The sequence below is a fragment of the Hemiscyllium ocellatum genome, chromosome 13, assembly GCF_020745735.1.
Source record: "Hemiscyllium ocellatum isolate sHemOce1 chromosome 13, sHemOce1.pat.X.cur, whole genome shotgun sequence".
NCBI lineage: Eukaryota > Metazoa > Chordata > Chondrichthyes > Orectolobiformes > Hemiscylliidae > Hemiscyllium > Hemiscyllium ocellatum.
In genome coordinates, this window is record NC_083413.1 from 48,247,652 (window position 1) to 48,273,275 (window position 25,624).

General features: G+C 42.9%; 1 protein-coding gene across 9 annotated transcripts in view; it reads right to left on the bottom strand.

Annotated features, from left to right (window-relative positions):
• Positions 1–25,624, bottom strand: part of nlgn1 (neuroligin 1) — a 551,948-nt gene that overhangs the window by 485,556 nt on the left and 40,768 nt on the right. The window contains exon 2 of one of the 9 annotated variants that reach the window (XM_060834149.1): positions 3,981–3,994. The exons of 6 other annotated variants lie outside the window; for them this stretch is intronic. In XM_060834149.1, the coding sequence (XP_060690132.1) occupies positions 3,981–3,994 (14 nt within the window). Of the gene's footprint in view, positions 1–3,980; positions 3,995–15,547; positions 15,568–24,909; positions 24,924–25,624 lie in introns of all 9 variants that reach the window. 2 more of the 9 variants (XM_060834148.1, XM_060834145.1) reach the window with 2 other exon arrangements.

Here is a 25,624-nt window from a genome sequence, read left to right on the forward strand (position 1 = left end):
GCAAAGTATAATGTAACCCTTGAAGTACAAATTCACCCCACAAAATATATGTGTGCATATGGATCTTTGTCTCGTGTGTGTGTCTGTCTGGGTTGGGGGTTGAGTGTGAGAAAGTGTATGTGTGTGTGTAGTGAGTGTAGAGTGTCTTAAGTCTGTGAGGCGGGTGCATGTGTGAGTGTGGGAATGTGTGTGTGGGTGTCTGTGCGCATCCGTGTCCGTGTCCGTGTGAGTGTGAGAGTGTGTCAGTGTGAGTGAGAGAGTGAGTGTATATATAGTGCAATGGTGATCACCTGTAATGTGACATGAATCCAAGGTCCCAGTTGAGGCCCTCCCTATGGGTACCAAACTTAGCTATCAGCTTCTGCTCAGCCACTTTTCACTGCTGCCTGTCCCAAAGTCCATCTTGGAGGATGGTCACCCAAAGGCAGACTTTGGGACAGACAGCAGTGAAAGGTGGCTGAGCAGAGGCTGATAGCTAAGTTCGGTACCCATTGGGAGGGCCCCAACGGGGACGTTGGGTTCATGTCACATTACAGGTGACCACCATTGCAATATACACACACACACACACACACAGACACTCCTACACACACACCTTACAGACACATACACTCTGTTAGGACGGTGCTACCGTCCTCGTGTTCGTTTCGGAGGAATGAGACACCGGGTCAGATTCTAAGAAACAGACTGCTTTATTCGAGAGAGAATCGAGTTACAGCAAGGTATCAGGCTTGCTGGAGAAGGCGTTCTACCCCTTTGTTCTAAGTTGTCTATTCTTATACCCCCCTTATTCCTGCACCGTTCCCTTATTTGGTAATGGTCGGTTCTACAGTTTGTCATTGGCCCCAGTCTCTTATCAGTGTTCGACCATGCCTTATTCGGCTATCAGTTAGCTCAACTTGCTATGTACCAGATGGCCCCCTTTGTTCTGTTTTTTCAAGTTTTACTGCTCTTTCAGTACTTTTCCACTGGTTCAGTTATCTCCCTCAGACCTCATGTCTGTTTCCCCCTCTGGGGCCCCCTGGCCACATCAGCCTGAGAGCTATTTCTATCTAACATTTTAGTGTTAATCCTGCCTAACATTCTAGTGTTGCTGCTTTTATCTAACATTTTAGTGTTATTTCCATCTTACATTCGCCTGCGTGTTAGTCCTACCTAACAACTCCCATACTCATACTCCCCCTCACAGACTTAAGATACTCTACACTCACTGTGCACACACACATACACTTTCTCACACTCACAACCCCCAACCCAGACAGACAGACACACACGAGACAAAGACCCACATGCACACATATATTTTGTGGGGTGAATTTGTACTTCTAGGGTTACATTGTACTTTGCTCAAAAACTGCATGCATTCATGTAAAACTCCGTTATCTCACTTTTTAGATTAGAATCAATCTAAACATCATGGCATAGACAGAGAACACAGGGGGCTAACATCTTCAACATATTGTCTAGCTATCACCATTGTTAACAGCTAACCTGAGAATGCAACTTTTTAAAAAAAGGTTTTGTGATTTACACATGAAAGACGTGAAACTGTCACTGTATTCAAACAGATGAAAGACTTAATCAATTTTTCAATGTGTAACTTCAGTTACATCATACTGTAAATTTTTGCTATAAATTGTGTGTGTTAGTGGAGGGCTCAATCCTATCACCTGATGAAGGAGCGATGCTCCGAAAGCTAGTGTGCTTCCAATTAAACCTGTTGGACTATAACGTGGTGTTGTGTGATTTTTAACTTTATGATGTGAAATATTCCAGGACAAAATATAAGTAGGAATATTGACTTAAAGCATAACATTTAGGAGTGGGAATAAGTTGAGGTATTGGGGTGATTGATGCTGTTGTCTCGACATTAGAGATTAGGGAGACCAAACGCAGATTTGGTGACTGCTTTGAGGAAGCATTTTCACTCAGTCTGCAAGCCTAACCCCACACTTCCAGTTGCTTATTGGAAATCAGCACCTTGGTCTCAAGCTTACATTTCAGTCCTCAGCTTGCTGCAGCAATCCAGTGAAGTTCAATGCTCAAAGTAATATGCCTCATCTTCTGAACAGCCACTTCACAACCTTCTGAATTTAACACAGTGTTCAACAATTTCACAACACAGGCTGATTCCCAATTTGATTTTGTTTTCTTGCCAAGTGCCAAATGGAATCTTGCTTCTTGTATTCTTGTTTTCAGATAAAGCTGTTTAATGATCTGGCACTGATTCTCGTACTGGACAAATGTTTCATCTCTTTACTACAATGACTACCAATCCCTTTGCTTTTTCTTCCATGACATCTTTGACATTTAATCTTTCCTGCCCTGCCTTATCTTTTCTCTTTTGTTCTTCCTTCCCCTTTCCACAGGATTAAACCCATCATGTTTCTACCTTCCTTCACTTCTGAAGAGTCACATTCAACTCAAAATGTTAACTCTATCTCTTTCATAAACAATGCTGCCAGACCAGAGTGCATCCCATATTTGGTTTTTATTTTAATTACTTTGAACTAGTGTGTAAACCTGAAGCGTCTCAAATTCGGTTACTCTAAATAAGAATTTGAAGGTGTCAAGCAAGCAAAAAGCAGTTCTAATTACTTTTTTTCACAAAACATGTCAATGTTTAAAAAGTGGTTAAGAATTAAACTCATTTCATTTCTTGACAACATACTTCTGAGCACCTATGTTGAGAAACTTGAGCAGATACACATGCACACCTACAATGAGATTGCACACCTCAATCCCAATGGGAAATTAAAAATCAGATTGTAAAATATTTGAATGTTCATGGATCAAGATCAATTGACCTGAGACATGTTTCAAATTTGATAAATGCTTGAATTACTCACTGTGCACAATAACATGTAATCATGCAGAGAAACAGCAACTATAGCACTTCTTTGCGAAATTGATTCTCATGGCAGGCTTTCCCACTCAGGTATTTTCCTGAAATGTTTTTAAATTTTATAAGAAACTCCTTTCAGAAAGAAAAGCAGGCGCCCTTGCTTTGATGATAGTACTCCTCCCCACCATAGCCCTCTACAAATGTCCTCCTTGGACTAATTGGAGTTGGAAGACAGAGAGTTCTACAAGTGAAAACAGGAGTAAAATGTCCTTTTGTCCCAATAAATTATAACCACTGATATTTTCAATATTTTCCAAGATTAATGATTAAGGCGTTTAATGGTGGCTCAGTGATTAGCACTGCTGCCTCATAGCACCAGGGACCCGGGTTCGATTCTAACCTCAGGCAACTATCTGTTTGGAGTTTGCACATTCTCCCATTGTCTGCGTGGGTTTCCATCAGGTGATCCATTTCCTCCCACAGTCCAAAGACGCGCACGTTGGATGAATTAGCCATTGTAAAATGCAGAGTGACAGGAATTGGGTGAGGAGCTGGGTTGGGGGTGAGATGCTCTTCAGAGGATTGGTGCAAAATCGACTGGCCAAATGGCCTCTTTCCACACTGTAGGGATATTATGTTTCACAGACATAACAATTCACTGATTTCTCTCACTGCACCAAATATTATTGGTTGGTTGTTCATGTTTTCTATGTAGCACAAGAACACAGCAAATGTGTGTGTTTTGGTGTTCTAAAATTGTTAAATCATGTTCGAACTAATTACAGTTATTTGACATTATACATATAAACTATGTATAATGTCAAATGATTGAAAAATTCATCAAAATACAGAATTTTCAAACATGATATTGTAAAGTAATATTACTGATTCAAACAGCAGGCCAATGGATAAAAAATGAAAAATACAATGGTGAATTAATTGCTAAATACACAACTATATTATTGTATAAAATATGATTACTACAATACAAATATCTGTAATCAATGCCAAACAAAAATAGTGTAACTAAAGTATTGGACTGGAAAAGTACTCATGGTAGAATTAAGACTGCAGTCAAACAGATATAACTTTGTTCCAGTTTGTCAAATATGAAAACAAATACTCGTGAGTATACAGAATTGATCCCAACTCTATTCATTTAATTGATTTAAGTAACACCAGTAACACTAGGAAAAAAACTGATTCACTTTTCTGAAGAATCAACAGAGCCACAAGTCAACATGACTGGCAACAGAGTGATTTCAATGCACTCACTTGAAGACAACATATGGCCAGTTCTAAACAGTATAGATTATTAACCCACAGAAATATCCTTTGGACCCTGCCGACCCTGTTTTCAATCAGGCTTCTGAAAAGTGCTTAAATTGTCCAAACAATTATGCAAAATGATCTATTGATCTAATCAGGTCAGAAAAGGTGATTTTCACCTAACTTTAATACGCAAGTCAACAAAATATGTATGGAATTTAATTCAACTTCCTTAAGGGCAGCACTGACATAAATCCAGTTTTATAAACCAGGATTTTCTATTTTTGAATTTAAAAATGGTGGCTGCCACACAGAGATTGGCACTTCAATAAGTCATCAGGAAAGGTTTCTTTGTGTTATCATATGCTTTCTGCTCATTACATATGGATGCAAGTTGTTTTGAAAGTTGAATAGCCAGGAGGTTCTCACTCATACCAGTACCATTCAGGTTTGCAGTTTCTGATATCATATTGAAAGATCCCGGACAAGCTTTCAGGGAGGCCTGGTGACAGCCAGAAATCCCAGGAAACTCTCCACTGAACTCTCTGAAATTGGCATTTAGCCAAAATATTGGAAAATTCAGCTCCATATGTCTCCTCAGGTCACACAAACTATATGCACCTGAATCTAAAACTCAGTTAACAGATCTAACTAAACCAAAGTGACATATTTGTAGTACAAATCATCTACATCATCTGACCAGAACAAGCTTGCCCATAACTGCTGAACGACAAACAGTTCTGAAAATTTGATTCAAATCCACTTTCTTTACATTGAGAATAACCAAATTTCAGAGAAACTTAATTCCATCAGGCTGGATGAGATTCAAATTGAAGTTCTTATGGTCTTATGGTTATGATCTAAGTTCTAAACAATGATAGGCACTTCCAATAAAGATGCTGTTATAGAAAACACAAGTCAGAGCATTGGCGTCTACAGTGACATTAGACAGAACTTTCCAGGGACCTGAACAATGTGGGCTCCAGCAAGATTGGTGGCAGAATCAAACAAGGAATCTGATCAGATCTAGATTGACATCATGAGCAACTCAATACATCTTGTTGTTTCTGAGCAGTGAGACCATTTTTTTGGCTAGGCAGCAACAAGTTGTCAATTAGGGGAATTATAACTTGTTAAATCCCTTACTAACACTACAACTCACCTCTTTGATATTCAAGTAACTTATTGATATTCAACTTCCACTATCTTACCAAATGATCTAGAAGTTAAGAATTCTTGACATGGAAGTCAGAGCAGGTACCTAGTGATCTCACATCAACATAAGAAGCCTTCATGCTGCTCATCACCAAACAGCATCTCAAGGCAACATGATAGGTGTATGCTTGCTGGTAGCCAAGGATCAAGCAGACACCTGTCATCCACAAGCATCGCGGCACATCTCCAATCCACTTGCAAGCCATTTAGGAATTAGAGACTTGCATTGCAGGACACACCTGCAACTAGCATTGAAAGGTTGCTGCAAGAATACTTTGGTGGCTGGCTAGCTGAGCCCAGTGCTGATGGTGTGCACTGCTATCCCTTGGTGTTCACGATGTGAAATGCAACTGGAAATTGACTGGTGTAACATCTTGCGTGGGCAGATTTAGTGCCACCTCAAAGGCAAAAGCACAGGATTCACATCTACTGGACACTAGGTCATTGAAGACGCAAATAAATAAAGCTAAGTCCAGCCACATTTCATTTGCAATCAATTCAGCTCCCACTTTCATGCAGAATGAATGTGCTGGCAGTTCAACTACTGATCAAAAACAATTTGCACCATCCCATTATACAAGTTGAATAGTGGCATCTGAATGCTGCTAAAATTAACAGTAATGATTTTAAGAGGCGAATGCTGACCAAAGTTGACCCATTATTCCAAGTGTCTGTCATCTAAGTTTAATGATGGTCTGCACTGAATGCAATAAAATGTTGAATAATTAAAATGGGTCTGGGATGGGAAAGGGATCAGAGCCCAGCAGTCTCTGCCTTTTGATAGAATGTCTTGGCAAAGGTTGATACAGAGAAACCATGGCTGATATCAAGCCCAGGAGCAGGAGCAAGTCACTGAAAAGGAGAAAGAACTTTCAGCTGAAGGAGACATGTATCATGTATGGGGTCCACAGGAGAACCAAAGATTTCCAGTTTCTATTCTGTGTTTTGGGGATAGGTGAGGTACAAAGTAGGGCACAAGCTCTGCATATCCTGGGACAGTGATGGAACTATGCTAGATGCTGGAGGGAGAGAAAAGGGTTCAAGGGCGGAGGAGCAGTAAGTGAAGCAGTGAAAAGGCCTGTTCACAATACTGCAGAATTCATCAGGTTAGTTTTGGAGAACAGAGGAATCTAAAAGTTCAGGTACATAATTATTTGAAATGTGTGTCACAGGGTGTTTCAAAGATATTTAGCACTGTTGCGAAGTTGATATTTGTAAAATTGTAAAATGGGGAAAACATTGTGTGGTCCCTTGAAAAGGTGCCTTTTTTCTGTGCTTAGAGATTTAAAAAGGGACGTTTGTGAGCAGCTTCAGGATTTGCAGGTACACAGAAAGTACCCAAATTGAAACATTTGTACTGAAAGGCAATACAATTAGTAGACCAAGCAGCCTTTTTACCAAGACAACAAAGTTTTGAATTTCGCCAATTTGAACAAGGCACTCAGATACCAAAAACCTATCAAATTTAAACATGATGGTTTTGACAACCTAGGACCAATCCGATTGTAAAAATATTGTTAAGTCATCAGGGGTGTAAATGAAGGGGGCAGTTGGAAAAAGCCCGAGAGCTAACTATCATCTGCTAAGAGAAACAGCTCTCAGTTCTTAGAGAAACCACCGTTTATTTACCAGGGTATCATGGGACACCGCTGAAAAATGTGTTGCTGGAAAAGCACAGCAGGTCAGGCAGCATCCAAGGAGCAGGAGAATCAACGTTTCGGACATAGGCCCTTCTCCAGGAATGAGGAAGGTGTGCCAAGCAGGCTAAGATCAAAGGAAGGGAGGAGGGACATTTACTACAAACTGACCGACTCCCACAGCTACCTAGATTACACCTCCTCCCACCCTGCCCCCTGTAAAAACGCCATCCCATATTCCCAATTCCTTCGCCTCTGCCGCATCTGCTCCCAGGAGGACCAATTCCAATACCAAACAACCCAGATGGCCTCCTTCTTCAAAGACCACAATTTCCCCTCAGACGTGGTTGACGATGCTCTCCACTGCATCTCCTTCACTTACTGCTCCTCCGCCCTTGAACCCCACCCCTCCAATCGCCACTAGGACAGAACCCCACTGGTCCTTACCTACCACCCCACCAACCTCCAGATATATCGTATCATCCTTTGTCATTTCCGCCACCTTCAAACAGACCCCACCACCAAGGATATATTTCCCCTCCCCTCCCCTATCAGCGTTCCAGAAAGACTACTCCCTCTGCAATTCCCTCATCAGGTCCACACCCCCCCCCCCACCAACCCAACCTCGACTCCCGGCACCTTCCCCTGCAACCACAAGAAATGAAAAACCTTGCACCCACACCTTCCCCCCCTCACTTCCCTCCAAGGCCCCAAGGGATCCTTCCATATCCATCACAAATTCACCTGCACCTCCACACACATCATTTATTGTATCCGCTGCACCCGATGTGGCCTCCTCTACACTGGGGAGACAAGCCGCCTACTTGAGGAATGTCTCAGAGAACACCTCTGGGACACCTGCACCAACCAACCTAACCGCCCCGTGGCTGAACACTTTAACTCCCCTCCCACTCCACCAAGGATATGCAGGTCCTTGGCCTCCTCCATCGCCAGACTATGGCAACACAACGCCTGGAGGAAGAGTGCTTCATCTTCTGCCTAGAATCCTCCAACCACAAGATATGAACTCAGATTTCTCCAACTTCATTTCCCCTCCCCCCACCTTGTCTCAGTCCCAACCCTCAGGCTCAGCACTGCCTTCTTGACCTGCAATCTTCTTCCTGACCTCTCAGCCCCCACACCCTCTCCGGCTTATCAACCTGACCTTAACCTCCTTCCATCTATCGCATTCCTAACGCCCCTCCCCCAAGTTCCTCCTCCCTACCTTTTATCTTAGCCTGCTTGGCACACCTTCCTCATTCCTGAAGAAAGGCTTATGCCCGAAACGCCAATTCTCCTGCTCCTTGAATGCTGCCTGACCTGCTGCGCTTTTTCAGCAACACATTTTTCAGCTCTGATCTCCAGCATCTGCAGTCCTCACTTTCTCCTATCATGGGACACCACCTAAATTCCTGACAGAAGAATCTACAGGGAAAGGATTCCTGACAGAAAGATAAGACCATAAGATCATAAGACATAGGAGTGGAAGTAAGGCCATTTGGCCCATCAAGTCCACTCCACCATTCAATCATGGCTGATGGGCATTTCAACTCCACTGTAAAAAGTGAGGTCTGCAGATGCTGGAGATCAGAGCTGAAAATGTGTTGCTGGTTAAAGCACAGCAGGTTAGGCAGCATCCAAGGAACAGGAAATTCGACATTTCGGGCCAGAGCCCTTCATCAGGAAAGGGCTGATGAAGGGCTCTGGCCCGAAACGTCGAATTTCCTGTTCCTTGGATGCTGCCTAACCTGCTGTGCTTTAACCAGCAACACATTTTCATTTCAACTCCACTTACTAGCATTCTCCCCATAGCCCTTAATTCCTTGTGACATCAAGAATTTATCAATCTCTGCCTTGAAGACATTTAGCGTCCCCGCCTCCACTGCACTCTGCGGCAATGAATTCCACAGGCCCCCACTCTCTGGCTGAAGAAATGTCTCCGCATTTCTGTTTCGAATTTACTCCCTCTAATTCTAAGGCTGTGTTCATGGGTCCTAGTCTCCTCGCCTAACGGAAACAATTTCCTAGTGTCCACCCTTTCCAAGCCATGTATTATCTTGTAAGTTTCTATTACATCTCCCCTTAATCTTCTAAACTCCAATAAATACAATCCCAGGATCCTCAGCCGTTCCTCGTATGTTAGACCAACCATTCCAGGGATCATCCGTGTGAATCTCTGCTGGACAGGCTCCAGTACCAGTATGTCCTTCCTGAGGTGTGGGGACCAAAACTGGACACAGTACTCCAAATGGGGCCTAACCAGAGCTTTATAAAGTCTCAGTAGAACAACAGTGCTTTTATATTCCAACCCTCTTGAGATAAATGACAACATTGCATTCGCTTTCCTTTAGGGTGGAGGACCCGTTTGGGGATTACGAAGCGCTAGGAAGGAAATTGAAGTACAGGGTCATAACCTCCGGATTACTGCCCAAGCCACGTGCCAATTGGCAAAGGGATAAGAAAATTAGGGAAGTAAACACGTGGCTAAGGGATTAGCGTGGGAAAGAGGGATTCCACTTCACGGGGCATTGGCATGAGTTTTGGAACCGGGGGGATCTGTACCGTTGGGAAGATCTCCACCTGAACCGATCAGGTACCAATGTTCTAGCAAAGAGGGTAAATAGGGTGGTCTTTGGTAAGTCTTTCTCTCTTTGGTATCCTCTGTTTGTTTTTGTAGCCTTCCCAAAGTTCTGATTTCCCATTGCTCTTGGCCACTTTATAGGATCTCTCTTTTTCTTTCATACATTTCCTGACTTCCTTCGTCAGCCATGGCTGTCTAATCCCTCCCCGGGTAATCTTTCTTTTCTTGGTGTTGAACCTCTGTACAGTGTCCTCAATTATACCCACAAACTCCTGCCATTTTTTGCTCTACTGTCTTCCCCGCTAGGCTCTGCTTCAGTCTATTTTTGTCAGTTCCTCTCTCATGCCCTCATAATTACCTTTATTTAACTGTAACACCATTACATCCAATTTTGCCTTCTCTCTTTCAAACTGCAGACTGAACTCTACCATATTGTGATCGCTGCTTCCTAAGGGTTCCCTTAGTTTAAGATCTTTTAAAAAGTCTGGTTCATTACATAGCAATGGGTCCAGAATAGCCTGCTCCCTTGTGGGCTCCATGACAAGCTGTTCCAAAAAGCCAACCTGGAAGCATTCCATGAATTCCCTTTCTTTGGATCCACTGGCAACATTATTTACCCAGTCTACCTGCATATTGAAGTCTCCCATGATCACCGTGACCTTGCCTTTCTGACATGACTTCTCTATTTCCCTGGAGGTCTGTACATAACTCCCATTATGGTTTTTTTTTGCCTTTGTGGTTCCTCAATTCCATCCACATAGACTCCACATCATCTGACGCTATGTCATTCAGTGCCAGAGATTTAATTTTGTTCTTAACTAACAAGGCAACCCCACCCCTTCTGCCCACCTCCCTGTCTTTTCGATAAGTTGAAAATCCTTGGAGGTTTAACTGCCAGTCCTGACCCCCCTGTAACCACGTCTCTGTGATGCCTACCACATCATAATCATTCACTATGATCTGTGCCATTAGTTCATCTGCTTTGTTACGAATGCTACGAGCATTCAGGTAAAGTGCCTTAATGCTAACTTTATCATTAGAGATATTGGAAGTCATAAGATGTCCTAAGTTATCCTTCCTTTTTGCTGCATTCCCAGTCTGCCTTGAGTTTAAATCCGTCTGCACATATGCTATCCTGCTGTTTATCTTTCCATTTAACGCCATACTCCCTGTCGCTTTCACTTTCCCTTCCCCCCAACTCAGAAGTTTAAAGTCCTACTGACCACCCTATTTATCCTCTTCGCTAGAACATTGGTACTTGATCAGTTCAGGTGGAGACCGTCCCAACGGTACAGATCCCCCCTGTTCCAAAACTGAAGTGGAATCCCTCTTTCCCACACCAATCCCTTAGCCATGCTTCCCTAATTTTCTTTTCCCTATGCCAAATGGTACGTGGCTCGGGCGGTAATCCGGAGATTTTGACCCTTGAGGAATGTTTCAGAGAACACCTCTGGGACATCCGCACCAATCAACCCAACCGCCCTGTGGAAAGATCAGCAGAGAAGACATAGAAATTTCTGGAAGACACATAAACCTGGCTGCAATTTAAAGAGACTAAATTTTATTTTTTTTGTATATAAGTGGAACTTGTATTAATTAAAACAGAACGTGATTAAAATCTTGCATTATTTGAGAATAGTTAGTAGTTAGAGGGGAATTGTTCAGTCTGTTAATAGTTTGGTTAATTTATTCACTGTTTAAGTTAGATAAATAAATTGTTACTTGTGGATTGTAAAGTGGATGTCAGGATTTCTTTGACTTAACCACTATAAGTTGCTAAATAAACAGATGACACTGCTTCTCACACTTCTTATAACAGATTATAGGGTGAGACGCTCCCCTTTGGATGATTCGGTTTTCATTCTCAGAGTGGAGGGAGGTCAATCTCAGCTTCATAACAAGCATGCCTGCTTTCATTGCTTAGTCCTTTGATTATGGGAGTTGGAAAGTTATGTTGTTGCTATAATTGGTGTGGCCTCTTAGAGTCATAGAATCATAGAGATGTATAGCATGGAAACAGACCCTTTGGCCCAACCCATCCATGCCGACCAGACATCCCAGCCCAATCTAGTCCCACCTGCCAGCACCCAGCCCATATCCCTCCAAACCCTTCCCATTCATATACCCATCCAAATGCCTCTTAAATGTTGCAATTGTACCAGCCTCCACCACTTCCTCTGGCAGCTCATTCCATACACGTACCACCCTCTGTGTAAAAAAGTTGCCCCTTAGGTCTCTTTTATATCTTTCCCCTTTCACCCTAAACCTATGCCCTCTAGTTCTGGACTCCCCGACCCTTGAAGGAGGGGAGGAGGAAGCTCACTTTATACATGATTGAGCACAGCAGCATTGGGCAATACCAACCAGGTAGAACCTGACTGACACACAGTTCCAGTAGATGACAGTTGGTTTCAGAAGACCATTATGGAACGTAAAATTACTGCTGGTCAAGATGCCAACATTTGATCTGCATTGGGACTGCAACCTGAGGCCTCTTAATTTCATTTGAGACCACTTTTGCTGGCTATATATAAAAGCTCACCTTTGGATTTAATGGATTGCTTGTCCATATGTGATGATCCCCTAATGACGAGATATCAGTGTGGAGAGGACATTGGAGGCAGAGTAGCGATAATCCTAGGTGCTGTTTCAATGGGATGTAGCTAAGAACAGAAAAAATACTGTATGGTCTGGTCATTAAATAGCTACAAGAGTGAGTGAGTGTGATCATATGTGTAAGGGAGTATCAGCCGTGCTGGGTATGTGCCATAGCAGTCTGGTTTAATGGCTTCCACATTATTAAATAGCCAGTGAAGGGTAATGCAGATTGCCAACATTCTTCCAGGCACACAGTGGCCTTACAAAGACAGCAAGGCCACAAAGAATGGTGGATTTGTGGCAGAAATTCACTTAGAGGAGATTTGTTCTACAAACAGTACATAGTAAAATCAAAATGAATTGAATGGGAGGGTGGGACAATAGAGGTGGGGTAGGTAATTGTTGAGGTGATTTTGATTAGATGCTGTGAGAAATCTTGCTAGGCCTCCTGGCAAAAAACCTTACAAAAATCCTGAACCAATTTGTACTTTGCCAAATAAAATTCAGCACAAGTCTACATTGTTTGAGAGCGTAGCTTCACTACTGAAATGGAAGATTTCAAGATTTACCCTAATATAGAGTCATAGAGATGTAATTAATGGAAACAGACCCTTCAGTTCAATTCGTCCATGCTGACCAGATGTCATAAATCAATCTAGTTCCATTTGCCAGCATGTGGCCCATATCCGTTTAAGCCCTTCCTATTCACGTATCCATCCAGATGCCTTTTAAATGTTGTAATTGTACCAGCCTCCACGCCTTCCTCTGGCAGCTCATTCCATACACGCATCACCCTTTGCATGAAAATGTTGCCCCTTGGGTCCATTTTAAATCTTTCTCTTCTCACCTTATAACTATGCCCTCTGGTTGTGGACTCCCCCAACCCAGGGACATGGTGACATAGTGAGACAGATTTTCCCATGGGCTTGGAAAACCCTATCTGTGACTTGGTGAAACCTTTGAAAGCCCCTGTGAGACTTTGCTGGGGAATCTGATCCATGGCGCATGTTGTAATACAGATTAATGGAATACAGACGGTATATGGGTGCAAAGGTTTACTTTGGTTCCCTATCCCAGTTCCCAATACCATTTAAATGCCTCTTAAACCTCATCCCTTACTTACCTCACTCATCTAATTTCAACTCTGATCATTATTACAGGTCCATTGCTTGTACCTTCATATCCACTCAGAATATGCACACTACGTACACTCATCAACAGGCAAAAAATTGGAACGAGAATTAATTTAATTCGTTGGAAAATAAATCGATGACAATCTAATAAAACTCTGAATTCAAAAACACTATTAGTGTTTCTGGAAAGAAAATCACTGGCCCTGTGCTCCTTTAAATGTCTTTTGCTTTTGTAAACAACTAAGAATCTATAACTTGTGATGATAGCCTCTTAAAATGTTAATGTGTTCTTGGATCATAGATCACCTGCTAAGTTAAACAGAACAGAAGCTTTTGCAGACAGGCCTGGGATTCATAATGGCTACAGCCATCACAACAAAATCTTGTAGCTGCATTGTCTAAAACTGATAAAGCAGAATACTATTTCTGTTTCAAAGTAGAGGGCCTATAAATCAATGTAATTAGAATAGAATTAGAATATCCTTTATTGTCGTGTGTACTTGGCTGCCTCTAATAGCTGATGAAGGGCTTATGCCTGAAACATTGATTCTCCTGCTCCTCAGATGCTGCCTGACCTGTTGTGCTTTTCCAGCACTACATTCTGAACTCTGATCTCCAGCATCTGCAGTCCTCCCTTTCTCCTGCCTCTAATAGCGCTATCTTAGGTACAAGTTTTTTTTTGATTAGATTAGATTAGATTACTTACAGCGTGGAAACAGGCCCTTCGGCCCAACAAGTCCACACCGACCCGCCGAAGCGCAACCCACCCATACCCCTTACCTAACACTACGGGCAATTTAGCATGGCCAATTCACCTGACCCACACATCTTTGGAACTTGGGAGGAAACCGGAGCACCCGGAGGAAACCCACGCAGACACGGGGAGAACGTGCAAACTCCACACAGTCAGTCACCTGAGGCGGGAATTGAACCCAGGTCCCTGGCGCTGTGAGGCAGCAGTGCTAACCACTGTGCCACCGTGCCTTGGGACGGTGTCTTGGGACAAATCTTGGATACAAAAGAGGAATAAAAGGAGAAGTTGTACCATTACTTAGTGTCTAAAAATTGAGCTAGAAATAAGATAGTTATAACATAGTTAAGGATTGACATTACAGTCCAACAAAGAATTTCAAATAGCAGCAGTACAGCATGTCGTCTGACCACACACACCAGGCCCCAGTCCAACAACTCTCCTACTCCACTGCAAGCCTCCAGTCTGTCCCGCACTGGCATTCAGTGCACCAAGGTAAGTTGTGCTGCTCCGGGACTCACTTCCTCTCATGCTGCTCAGGGACTGCTTCCCAGTGGGCACCGTGGAGTGTGGAGTGCTTTATTTCCCGCTCGAACTCTATTTAGATTTAATCCCTGCGTTTCCCCTCCACCTTTCACTTTTTGATAACTCAGTATTGCCCTTTGTTACGAAGGGCACTGTTTGTCACTGGGCACTCGGGTGTTTCCTTTTTTCCTGGTGGTGGAATATAAATAAAGATTTACACAGTTGTTGTTCTTCACTGTGTCCTACACCTGCACACACACAACATGGGTGCTAGGGATACTGTGTTACTGTGGGTTCCTTTTTTGGAGATCTGATTAGAATCTCCTCAGTTCAGGTGACTGATTGACTGTGACCAGCCAGCTCAGTCAATCTGCTGTACAAATGTAAATAGTAGTGGCTTGGTGATTGGATAGTGGCCCCGGAGCAGTTATTTCAGTCTTGTTGCGTACTGGCTAAAAAAAAAATCTCTTGAATACAGATGTCTGTGCCTTTCAGACTGCCTGTATCTCAGTTGATATTTGGGTAGTTGAAGTTCCCAATTATTAATGTAATTACAAAACAAAAGAGAAAATTAGCCAGTGTGTTACTCTGGGTTCTGTTTTTGGGGATCTGGTTAGAATCTTAAGTTCAGACGACTGACTCTGAGCTTGCTGGCCACAGCCAGCATACTATTCACAAGTAAATAAAGGGTAACTTGGTAATGGGATACCAGCCTCGATGTAATTATTTCAGTAGTGACTAGAGAAAACAGGACATGCCTGAACAACATTCACTTGCAACTGTCACATTGGAGTTAGGCTAAGCATTTCTGGCATCGTACCTTTATTTGGGAAGCTTGATTCATTTGATCCTGCTGTTGCAGACTAAGCCCAGTAAATGGAAAAAAATGTGATAATGTTTCCAGGCAAGTGACATTAAGGCAGATGAAAAGCGATGGATAATCCTTCTAAGTGCTTGCAGACACACAGCATTCTTGGTTATAAGAGACTTAACTTTCCCACAGGCACCAGACACTAAAATCTTCCATGAGTTGACTGAGTTGGTTAAGGAATATTACATCCCAAACATCCTGTAATTCTGAGACACTATTGGTTTTATTCAGCTGTTAGAGAAATGGAGGAATCCCTATCGTATTTTTGATGAGGCTGAGAAGACTGGCAGAGGCATGAGATTCTGAGATACTGATTGGTATATGGGATTAATGATATAACGATCTGCAAGTGCCTACTAGCGGAGGCTTAACTGGACTTCAAACCAACACTTCATTGGTAATCTCATTAGAAAACGTGACAAGTGGAGCTTGGGAACTACAGTGCATCCCAATGGAAGTGGACTCCCTCACAAGTGCAATTGAGCCTGGAGAACAGCACTTTAGTGTAAGTAATCGCAGAGCCTCACACAGAGCATATCCTGAGCAGAGGGACTCTAGGCCAACCCACAACAGAACCCCACAACAAAGTCAAGTCTCAGCTAACTGGCTAAAAAAGTCTTCAGGATCTGGGCTGGCAAGCCATTGTATTTGCTGCTGGTACACTGAGTCGAGACAGCAAAGGAGGTCCTACAAAGTCTGACCCGAGTAAGAAAACTCCCAGTATCAAGGAGAATGCACATCCTGGAAAGTCCCCCTACGTAGAGTCATAGAGATGTGTGTTGAAACAATTAATGCGCTTGATGACATCCAATTTGGAACCAATTAAAATTAATGTTTGGTTAGATGGTCACCCAGTTCCCTTGGAGATTGATACTGGCACAGCTATATCGGTCTTAACTGGGACACCAACTTATACGTTTGCCAAATCCTCAGACAGACTGAGAATGTACACTAGGGAACCATTGCAGATTAAGGGTACGACTTCAGTTCCCGACTCCTATGAAAAGCAGGTGGTGCAGTTACCACTGCTGGCAGTAACAGGCTCAGGCCCAAGACTTTTGGGAGAGAATTGGTTGAGAAAGATTCACCTAGATTGGCTCAATATTATTTGAATAGAAAATGGCTGCCTCAGTGAAATCTTAGTAAAATATCCAGGAGTATTTCAAGAAGGGCTTGGGACTATCAAAGGGGTCAAAGTCACTTTACATGTTGGCCAGGGAGCAATTCCAAGATTTTATAAGGCCCACCCATTGCCATTTGCCTCGTGGGTAAATATAGAGGCAGGAAATCAGGTGGCCGGAGAGTGAAGGAAACATTAAATCAGTGCAATTTGCAAAGTGTGCAGCACCAGTTATACTGATTGTGAAGCCTGACAGCTCAGTTCGCCTTTGTGAGGATTTTAAACAAACCATAAACCTTTTCTCATGGTTGGAGAGGACTTGTATGCAAAGTTGGCAGGGGGAGGCTGTCCTTTATGAAGCTGGACACAAGCCACGCCTGCCTGCAACAGCAATTGGATGAGGAATCCCAGAAGTACATAACAATTAAGACACATTAGGGTTTATATTAACATAGGCAAAAAGGTTCCTGATGAAGGGCTTTTGCCCGAAACATCAATTTTCCTGCTCCTCGGATGCTGCCTGATCTTCTGTGTTTTTCTAGCACCACTCTAATCTAGGCTTTATATTAACATACCAGACTGCCATTTGAGGTATTATCGGCCTACACTCATTTCCAGCAAACCATGGAGAACATTTTACAAGGACTACCAGAGGTTGGCATGATGTAACAATAGCAGGGAAGACCAATAAAGAGCACTTGGAGAACTTGAACATAGTGCTTAAACATTTCTTCCAGGTGGGCATACTCCTTAGATGGGAAAAATGAGTGTTCCAGGCACTCAAAGTGACCTACTTGGGTGGACCTGTTGGAAGAGAACGTGAGGGTGATCAAAGAAGCCCCAACTCCCATATCTGTACCATAGCATAAGTGTTTCCTTGGGTTAATGAATTTTTTTGGAAAATTCATACATAACCTGGTCTCCATCTTTGCACCCTTACACTTGCTATTGAAAAACAGTCAGCCTTGGAAATGGTCACTTAACTGAGAAGTAGCCTTGAGGGAAGTGGAACAGCAGCTATCGTCATCTAAGGTGTTGGCCCACTACGCTCTGAAACAAGAGGCAGTGCTGACAGACGATGCCTCCCAGACTGTATCAGGGTAATGTTGGCTCACCGCTGGCCCAATAGAGAGAAATGCCCAATAGCATATGCTTCCCGGACTTCAGCTGATGCCGAACGCAAATATGCTCAGAAAGTGAAGAATAGTTGGGCGGTCATCTTTAGGGTAAGAAACTTCCACCAGTACCTTTATTGTTGGAAATTTGTCATAGTAACAGATCATAAACCCCTGCCAGGGCTACTAAGGAAGACGAGTTGGTACCGTCAAAGATTTATGGTAGAATTCAGCATTTGGCCCTTATTCTCAGTGCATACAAGTTCAAATTAGAACATGAACCAAGAAGCCAAATGGCAAATGCGAATACCTTGAGCTGCTGTCCACTGGCAGATATTTCACAGGTGGTGTGTCCCCCGAACAGTCCATTTTGATCTACAACTTCCTGGACACTCTTCCATTCACTGCGGACAATATCTGACTGTGGACACAAAAAGATCCTGTCCTAGCGAAACTAAAACAGCTGGTGGTAATGCACAAAACAGAAAGGCCATCGCAACGTGGATACTGGCTGAAGTGTTATCAGGGTTATCCCAAGATGAAGATGGTTGAAAGAAGCACATCTTGTGATGGGGTTGAATGCTGACCTAGCTACATTGATGGGGCAGTGCCAACAAAATTGGCACCAATAGTGCCCCTACATTTGTGGGAATGGCCAGGAAAACCCTGGACTTTGTTGCATGTTGACTATGCCAGTTCTTTCTGAAGGTCCCACATTCCTGAAGAAGGGCTCATGCCCGAAACGTTGATTCTCCTGCTCCTTGGATGCTGCCTGACCTGCTGCTCTTTTCCAGCAACACATTTTCAGCTATGCCAGTTCTTTCATGGGTTCAGTGTTCCTGGAATTGCAGATGCCCATTCAAAATGGCTGGGTGTGCAAAAAGTTTGTTCGGCAATTTGGGATGACGATTGAGAAGCTGCGAGCATTACTTAAGATGCGTGGACTTCTGGAAGTATTGGTCACAAACAATGCAATGTCATTTCCTGAAGTCAAATGGCATTCGGCACATACTATCCATCATCCAATGGTCTAGTGGAAAAAGCAGCCCAAATGTTAAAGGCAGGTTTAAAGAAGGTAACGACAGTGTCAATTGATACCAAACTGTCTTGGTTCTTGTTCAATTATAGGTTGACCCACATACAAAACAGGGATAGCTCCAGCACAGTTGTTGATGGGGAGAAGACTTTGCATCAGGTTAAACCTGATTTTCCCTGAAGAAGGGCTAATGCCCGAAACGTCGATTCTCCTGCTCCTTGGATGCTGCCTGACCTGCTGCGCTTTTCCAGCAACACATTTTCAGCTCTGATCTCCAGCATCTGCAGACCTCACTTTCTCCTGTTTTTACTAGTTGACAGGGGTGTCTGTGTTACGAACTATTTTATTGTTCAGTTTATCGGACTGTTTATACGTGATGAGTTGAGATTTGAGGTTTGTTCTCTGTTCCCAGTGAACTGCTTGTATGGAGGAGTTCTGGCTTTGCTGTCCCTTTCTCCTGTAAATTACTCTTTCTTGTAAACTGCTGTTTACTGTTAAGTTTTGTAATTTGTACTAGTTAATTTTTAAAAAAAAACAACAGATTAAGAATCTCCTCAGTTCAGGTGACTGACTCAGAGCTGGCAGGCAGGAGCCATTGTACTGTGCACAAGTAAATAAATGGTGCCTTGGTGATGGGTTAGCAGCCTCTGGCAGTCATTTCAGCCACAAACTCTCCAGGGGATGGGGGTGGTTGGTGTGGGTTTGTGTTTTCTTCTTCAGGCTTATGAAAAGCCATAATAGTACACACAAACTGTGTGGAGGAAAGTACAATTTTCCCCAGAGTTAACGTTGGGGTTCCTGAGCTTGTATGAGTTACATGAGCAATTCATATCCAGAGACTTCCCAACCTGCCAAAAGGCCACATGAGTGAGTTTGGGCAGATGAAAAAAAACATGTTTCCAATAATAACAAACTTAAGTTCAGCATTTCATAATCCAATTCACAACTCCATCAGGAGACAGAAAACATGACCCATACCCAACATTAACCTACTAAAATAATTGTGGATTCACAAGTGGAATTTAAATATAAATAACGTTTACAATTTATAATGTAGGAAAGATGGAGGGCATCCAAAATAATTTCATTTCAATTCACTGTAATTTTTAATAGCAAGTGACAGATGACTTTTATCACTGACAACAATATAATAGAGTTGTTCATAACAGACCTGTTTAGCAGAAAACTTTAATCTACAAAACATATAGTCCTCAAAGCATTTACATTTGTACATCAAATAATAGTTTTTTTAAATCCAACTTGTCTGTCTCATCATCTAGCCCACTCAAGCAAGAATTTAAAAAAGGAGTCTCTGCTGGTTTGTACAATTTCAAAAGAACTTTTGATGTGGGGAGATCAAATTTTCAGTCCATTTCAATTTGCCCAACAGATTTTAATGCAAGCAGAAATGAAAATTGAAACCAAAAATGGGGATCTTTGCTTGGACAAAGTGAGGACTTGAGATCAAAGTCGAGAGTGTGGTGCTAGAAAAGCACAGCAGGCCAGGCAGCACCCAAGGAGCAACAGAATAAATGTTTTGGGCATAAGCCCTTCCTCAGGAATGAGGCTTGTGGGCCAGAGGCTGAGAGATAAAGGGGAGGGGGATGGGGCAGGAGGAAAGGTTTGAGAGACTGCAGTAGGTAGATGAAGATGAGGGTGAAGGTGATAGATCGGAGAGGAGGGTGGAGCGGATGGATGGGAAATATAATGGACAGGGTGAGGGCAATGCTGAGTTGGAGGCTTGGGACTGGGATAAAGTGGGGGGAGGGAAATGACAAAACTGGTGAAATCCACATTAATCCCGTGGTTGCAGGTTCCAAGGTGGAAGATGAGGTGTTCTTCCTCCAGGCATCAGATAGTTAGGGTTTGGCAATGGAGGGGGCCCAGGACCTACCTACATGTCCTTGGTGGAGTGGGAGAGGGAATTGAAGTGTGCATCAACGGGGAGATGGGGTTAGTTGTTGCAGGTGTCCCAAAGATGTTCTCTGAAATGATCTGCAAGTTGGTGTCCTGTCTCCCCACTGTACAGAAGACCACATCGAGTGCAACGGTTACAGTAGATGACATTGGAGGAAGTACAGGTAAATTTCTGTCGGATGTGGAAGGATCCTTTGGGGCTTTGGACAGAGGTGAGGGGTGGAGGTGTGGGCACAGGTTTTGCACTTTCTATGGTGGCAGGGGAAGGTGCCAGAGTGGGGTGAGGGCTGGTGGAGGGCGTAAATTTGACAAGGGAATCGTGGAAGGAATGGTCTCTCCAAAATGCTATTGGGATTGGGTGGGAAATATATCCTGAGTAGTAGGGTCTGTTTGTTGGCATGGGAAGTGACGGAGGATGATATATAACGTATACAGAGTTGGTGGAGTGGAAGGTGAGAACCAGGGGGATTCTGTTGCATTGGGAGGGATGATGTTCAAGGGGAGCAGTGCAGGAAGTGGAGGAGATGTGCTGAAGGGTATCGTCAACCCTGTGGAAGGGGAAATTGCGGTTTTTCAAAACGGAGGCCACCTGGGATTTTCTATGGCAGAATTAGTCATCCTGGGAACAGACGCGGTGGAGGTAGAGGAATTGGGAATAACAGATGGCGTTTTTTATTTAAAGGAGGCAGGGTGAGAGGAGGTGTAGTACAAGTAGCTGTGGGGGTCTGTGGGTTTATACTACATGTCCTTGGTTAGTCCGTTGCCGGAGATGGAGATAGAGAGATTCAGGAAGGGGAGGGAGGTGTCACAGATGGTCCAGGTGAATTTGAGGTCGGGGTGAAAGATGTTAGTGAAGTTGATGAACAGTTTCCCCTCATTTTCCCCTTCCCCACATATCCCTGTCCCAAGCCTCCAACTCGGCACCGCCCTCTTGACCTGTCCATCTTTCCGATCCATTCACTCCACCCTCCTCTGAGACCTATCACCTTCTCCCCCACCTTCATCAACCTATTGCATTCTCAGCTACCCTTCCTCCAGCCCCACCACCCTCCCATTTATCTTTCACTCTCCTGGCCCACAAGCCTCATTCCCGATGAAGGGCTTATGCCCAAAATGTCAAATCTCCTGCTCCTTGGATGTTGCCTGACCTGCTTTTCCAGAACTACACTCTCGATAGGGATCTTTGCTGATGATTACAAAGTGTTTAGCATCGCTCACTAATCAAGAACATATCTATGCCTAGCTTAAATACTCTAAATGACTTGACCTCCACAGCCTTCTGTGGCAATACGTTTCATAGATTCATCACTCTCGAGCTGAAGAAATTCCTCCTTATCTAAATTCTAAAAGCTCATCCCTTCAATCTGAGGCTGTGCCCTCAGGACCAGGTCTCTTCTACGATTGGAAACATCTTCTCAATGTCCACTCTACCTGAGCCTCACAGTATTCCCTAAGTTTGACTGAGATCCCACATGCCCTCCTTCCCCAATCCTTCTGAATTCCATACAGTACAAATCTCTTCATATGATAAGCCCATCTTCCCTGGGATCAGTCTTGGAAACTTCCTTTTGAGGAAGGAATGAACAAGTTAGATAAGGGTGAGCCAGTGGATGTGATCTTTTTGTAATGAAGGCTTTCTGGAAATTCCAAGAGGGCTAGAGTACAACAGCAAAGATGTATTGCTGAGATTGTACAAGGTCCTGGGCAGACTGCATTTGGAATATTATGAACAGTTTTGGGTCCCATATCTGAGGCCAGTACTGTCCCAGACACAGGAACCAAAACTGTTCATAATATTCCAAATACAGTCTGACCAGAGCCTCATATAGCCTTAGCAATACATCGCTGCTCTCATAATCTAGCCCTCTTGTAATGAACATTAACATTCCATTTGCCTTCTGAACTGCAAACTAAACGTGCATGTTAACCTTAAAAGAATACTGAATAGGGTGCCTAAGGTCCCTTGTGCTTCAGGTTTCTTAAGTCTTCCACATTTAAAAAATAGTCTATGTTTGTTGTTCTGACTCAAGTACATAACCTCAAACTTTCCCACATTGTATTCCATCTGCAACTTCTTTTCCTACTCTCTTAGCCTATCCAAATCCTTCTGCAGCCTCCCCATTTCCTCAATACTACTTGTCCTTCCACCAGTGTCATTTGCCAACTTAGCAACAATGCCCTTTATTCCTTCATCCAGAGTGAAAACGTATAATGTGAATAGTTGTGGTGCTACCACTGACCCCTGCAGAACTCCACGTCACCAGCTTCCAGTCTGAAAAAGACCTCTTTATCCCCTCTGTCTGCCTTCTGCCAGTCAGCTGATTCTCTGTCCATGCCATTACCTCACACTTAACACCATGGGCTCTTTTCCTATTTAGCGGCCTCCTGCATGTCACCTTGTCAAAGGCTTTCTGGAAATCCAAATAGATCACATCTACTCTCTCACTTTTATCTAACTTGCTCATTACCTCCTCTAAAGAATTCTAACAGACTTGTCAGGAATGACCTCACCTTGACAAAGCTGTGCTAAAATCAGCCTGATTTTACCATGCACTTCTAAGTACTCTGCAATCTTATCCTTAATAATGGACTCAAAGTCTTACCAATGACTGAGGTCAAGTTGGACAGCCTATAATTTGCGGTCTTCTGATTCCCTCCCTTCTTAAACAAGTTTGTTACATTAGTCACTACTCAGTGTACTGGGACCATTCTGGACTCCAGTGATTCCTGAAAGATCACCACCATCTATAATCTCTCAGCTGTCTCCTCCAGAAATTAGGCGTGTAGTCCATACAATCTGGGTAATTTATCCACCTTTAGATCTTTCAGCTTTGCAGCACCTCCTTAATGATGGCTATTACACTGTCCTCTTCCCCGACTCTCTAAGTTCTGGTATCTTCCACCATGAAGACTGATGCAAAATACCTATTCGGTTTTTCTATTTCTTTGTTCCCCATTACTATTTCAACAGTGGTTTTCCAGTGGTCCAATATCAATTCTTGCTGCTCTTACCTTTTATACATCTCTTTAAAAACCCTCAGAATCTTCTTTTATATTGCTGACTAGCTTATCCGCACATTTTATCTTCTCTCCCTTATTGCTTTTTTAGTTGACCTCTGTTGGTTTTTAAAGACTTCTCAATCCTTTGACTTCCTACAAATCTTCACCACATTTTATGCATTTCCTTTTACTTTTACGCTGTTGCCAACTCCCCTGGTCAGCCATGGTTGCCTTGTCCACTCCTTAATATGTTTCTGCTTGTGGTAAATAGCAAATTACCCCAGAAACTCCCGCCATTGCTGCTCCATCTTCCCTGCTAGGTTCCCCTTCAATTAACTCTGGTCAGCTCCTTCCTCAAGTCATTGTAGTTAATTTTACTTAACTGTAATCCATTACATCTGATCCAAGCTTCTCCCACTCAAATTGTAAAGCGAATTCTATCTTATTATGGTCACTGCCCTCTAGGAGTTCCTTCAACCTTAAGCTCCCTAATCAAGTCTGCCCATTATACAGCACCGAAAGCAGAATTGCCTATTCCCTACCACAAACTGCTTCAACAAACCATCTCACTCCACAAATCTCTTTTGTTGGGATCCAGTCCACCTGATTTCCCCAGTCCACCTGCATTTTGAAGGCCCTCCTCCATAATGACTATAATCGAAAAACTGACATAACTGTGGATACTGAAAATTGTTGGAGTTTGTACGAATCTTAAAGAAAAATCAATATGCATTTGTAACCATATCAAGCATTTTGAGTTCTATGCAGCAACCTGAAAGGCTGTAGTAATGATATGAACATTCAATTTATATTCTCTCAATAATAGACGCAAAGATTACAACTGTCTCAAGCAAAACTGCATTCATTTCAAATGGTGTTGATCATACAGTTGAAAACTCTGCATCTTATGGTCCTGTATCAATCTTGGCAATTTTAAATTACTTCGGGAAATTCATTATATAAAAGCACATAGTTAAGGAACTATGTATAATTTGTACAATTGTTCTGTCCTTTTACCTTAACTGAAGTTCAGGACACAATTGTACACAATAGTCCAGCTGAGATATAAACATGACTTATGAATTTCTGGAATGATCATTTCACTATTATATTTTATTACAGTCTTTAGAAGCCCTACTACCCAATCTGCTTTTTACCATATGACCATGCCCTGCAATTTTTAAAGGTTTTGTGTACATGGAAAATAAGGCCTCTGCTTATCAAACCATTTGCAATTGCCCAATTACAGTTTACTACCTTTCAGTATTATCTTTCCCAATGTGCGTCTTTCCATACTTTTCTGCACTTAACTCCATCCGTCATGATTCTGCCCCTATTTCCATCCTGTCTGTAACAACCTGAAGCCTGTAAATTTCCTCTTTATGAACTATGACTATGCCAAGTTTCAAATCATTTACAGTTTTGTCACACTGCTCCTGAAACCAGAGTTGCCAAACAATGTAAACAGTAACAGGTACAATACTGATCTTCTGAGGAACTATCTTGAAAAAAAAACACCCACTACTATCCTTGATTCCACTGGTACATATCCACTCTCAACCTTGATCGATCTTTGTTACCCTATTAAAGAAAGCAATCAAGCTAGTCAGGCACAATTCCTGACAGTTGGGCTGACTGACCTGAAGCAAAGAACTATAAAGGGTAACACAGATGTAGCAAAACTGGAGTTAATGCAAATAAAAAAGGGAAAAAAACTCTCTCCTCGTTGGAGTCAGACTTAGCATAAATGGGATTGGTTGTCATTGTTGGAAGAAAATCTGGTCAGCCATAGAGATGTACAGCATGGAAACAGACCCTTCAGTCCAACTTGTCCATGCCAACCAGACATCCTAAATAATCTAGTCCCATTTGCCATCACTTGGCCCATATGCCTCTAAACCCTTCCTTTCATATACCCATCCAGAATACTTTTAAATGCTGTAATTGTACCAGCTTTCACCATTTCCTCTGGCAGCTCATTCCATACACACATCACTCTGTGTGAAAAAGT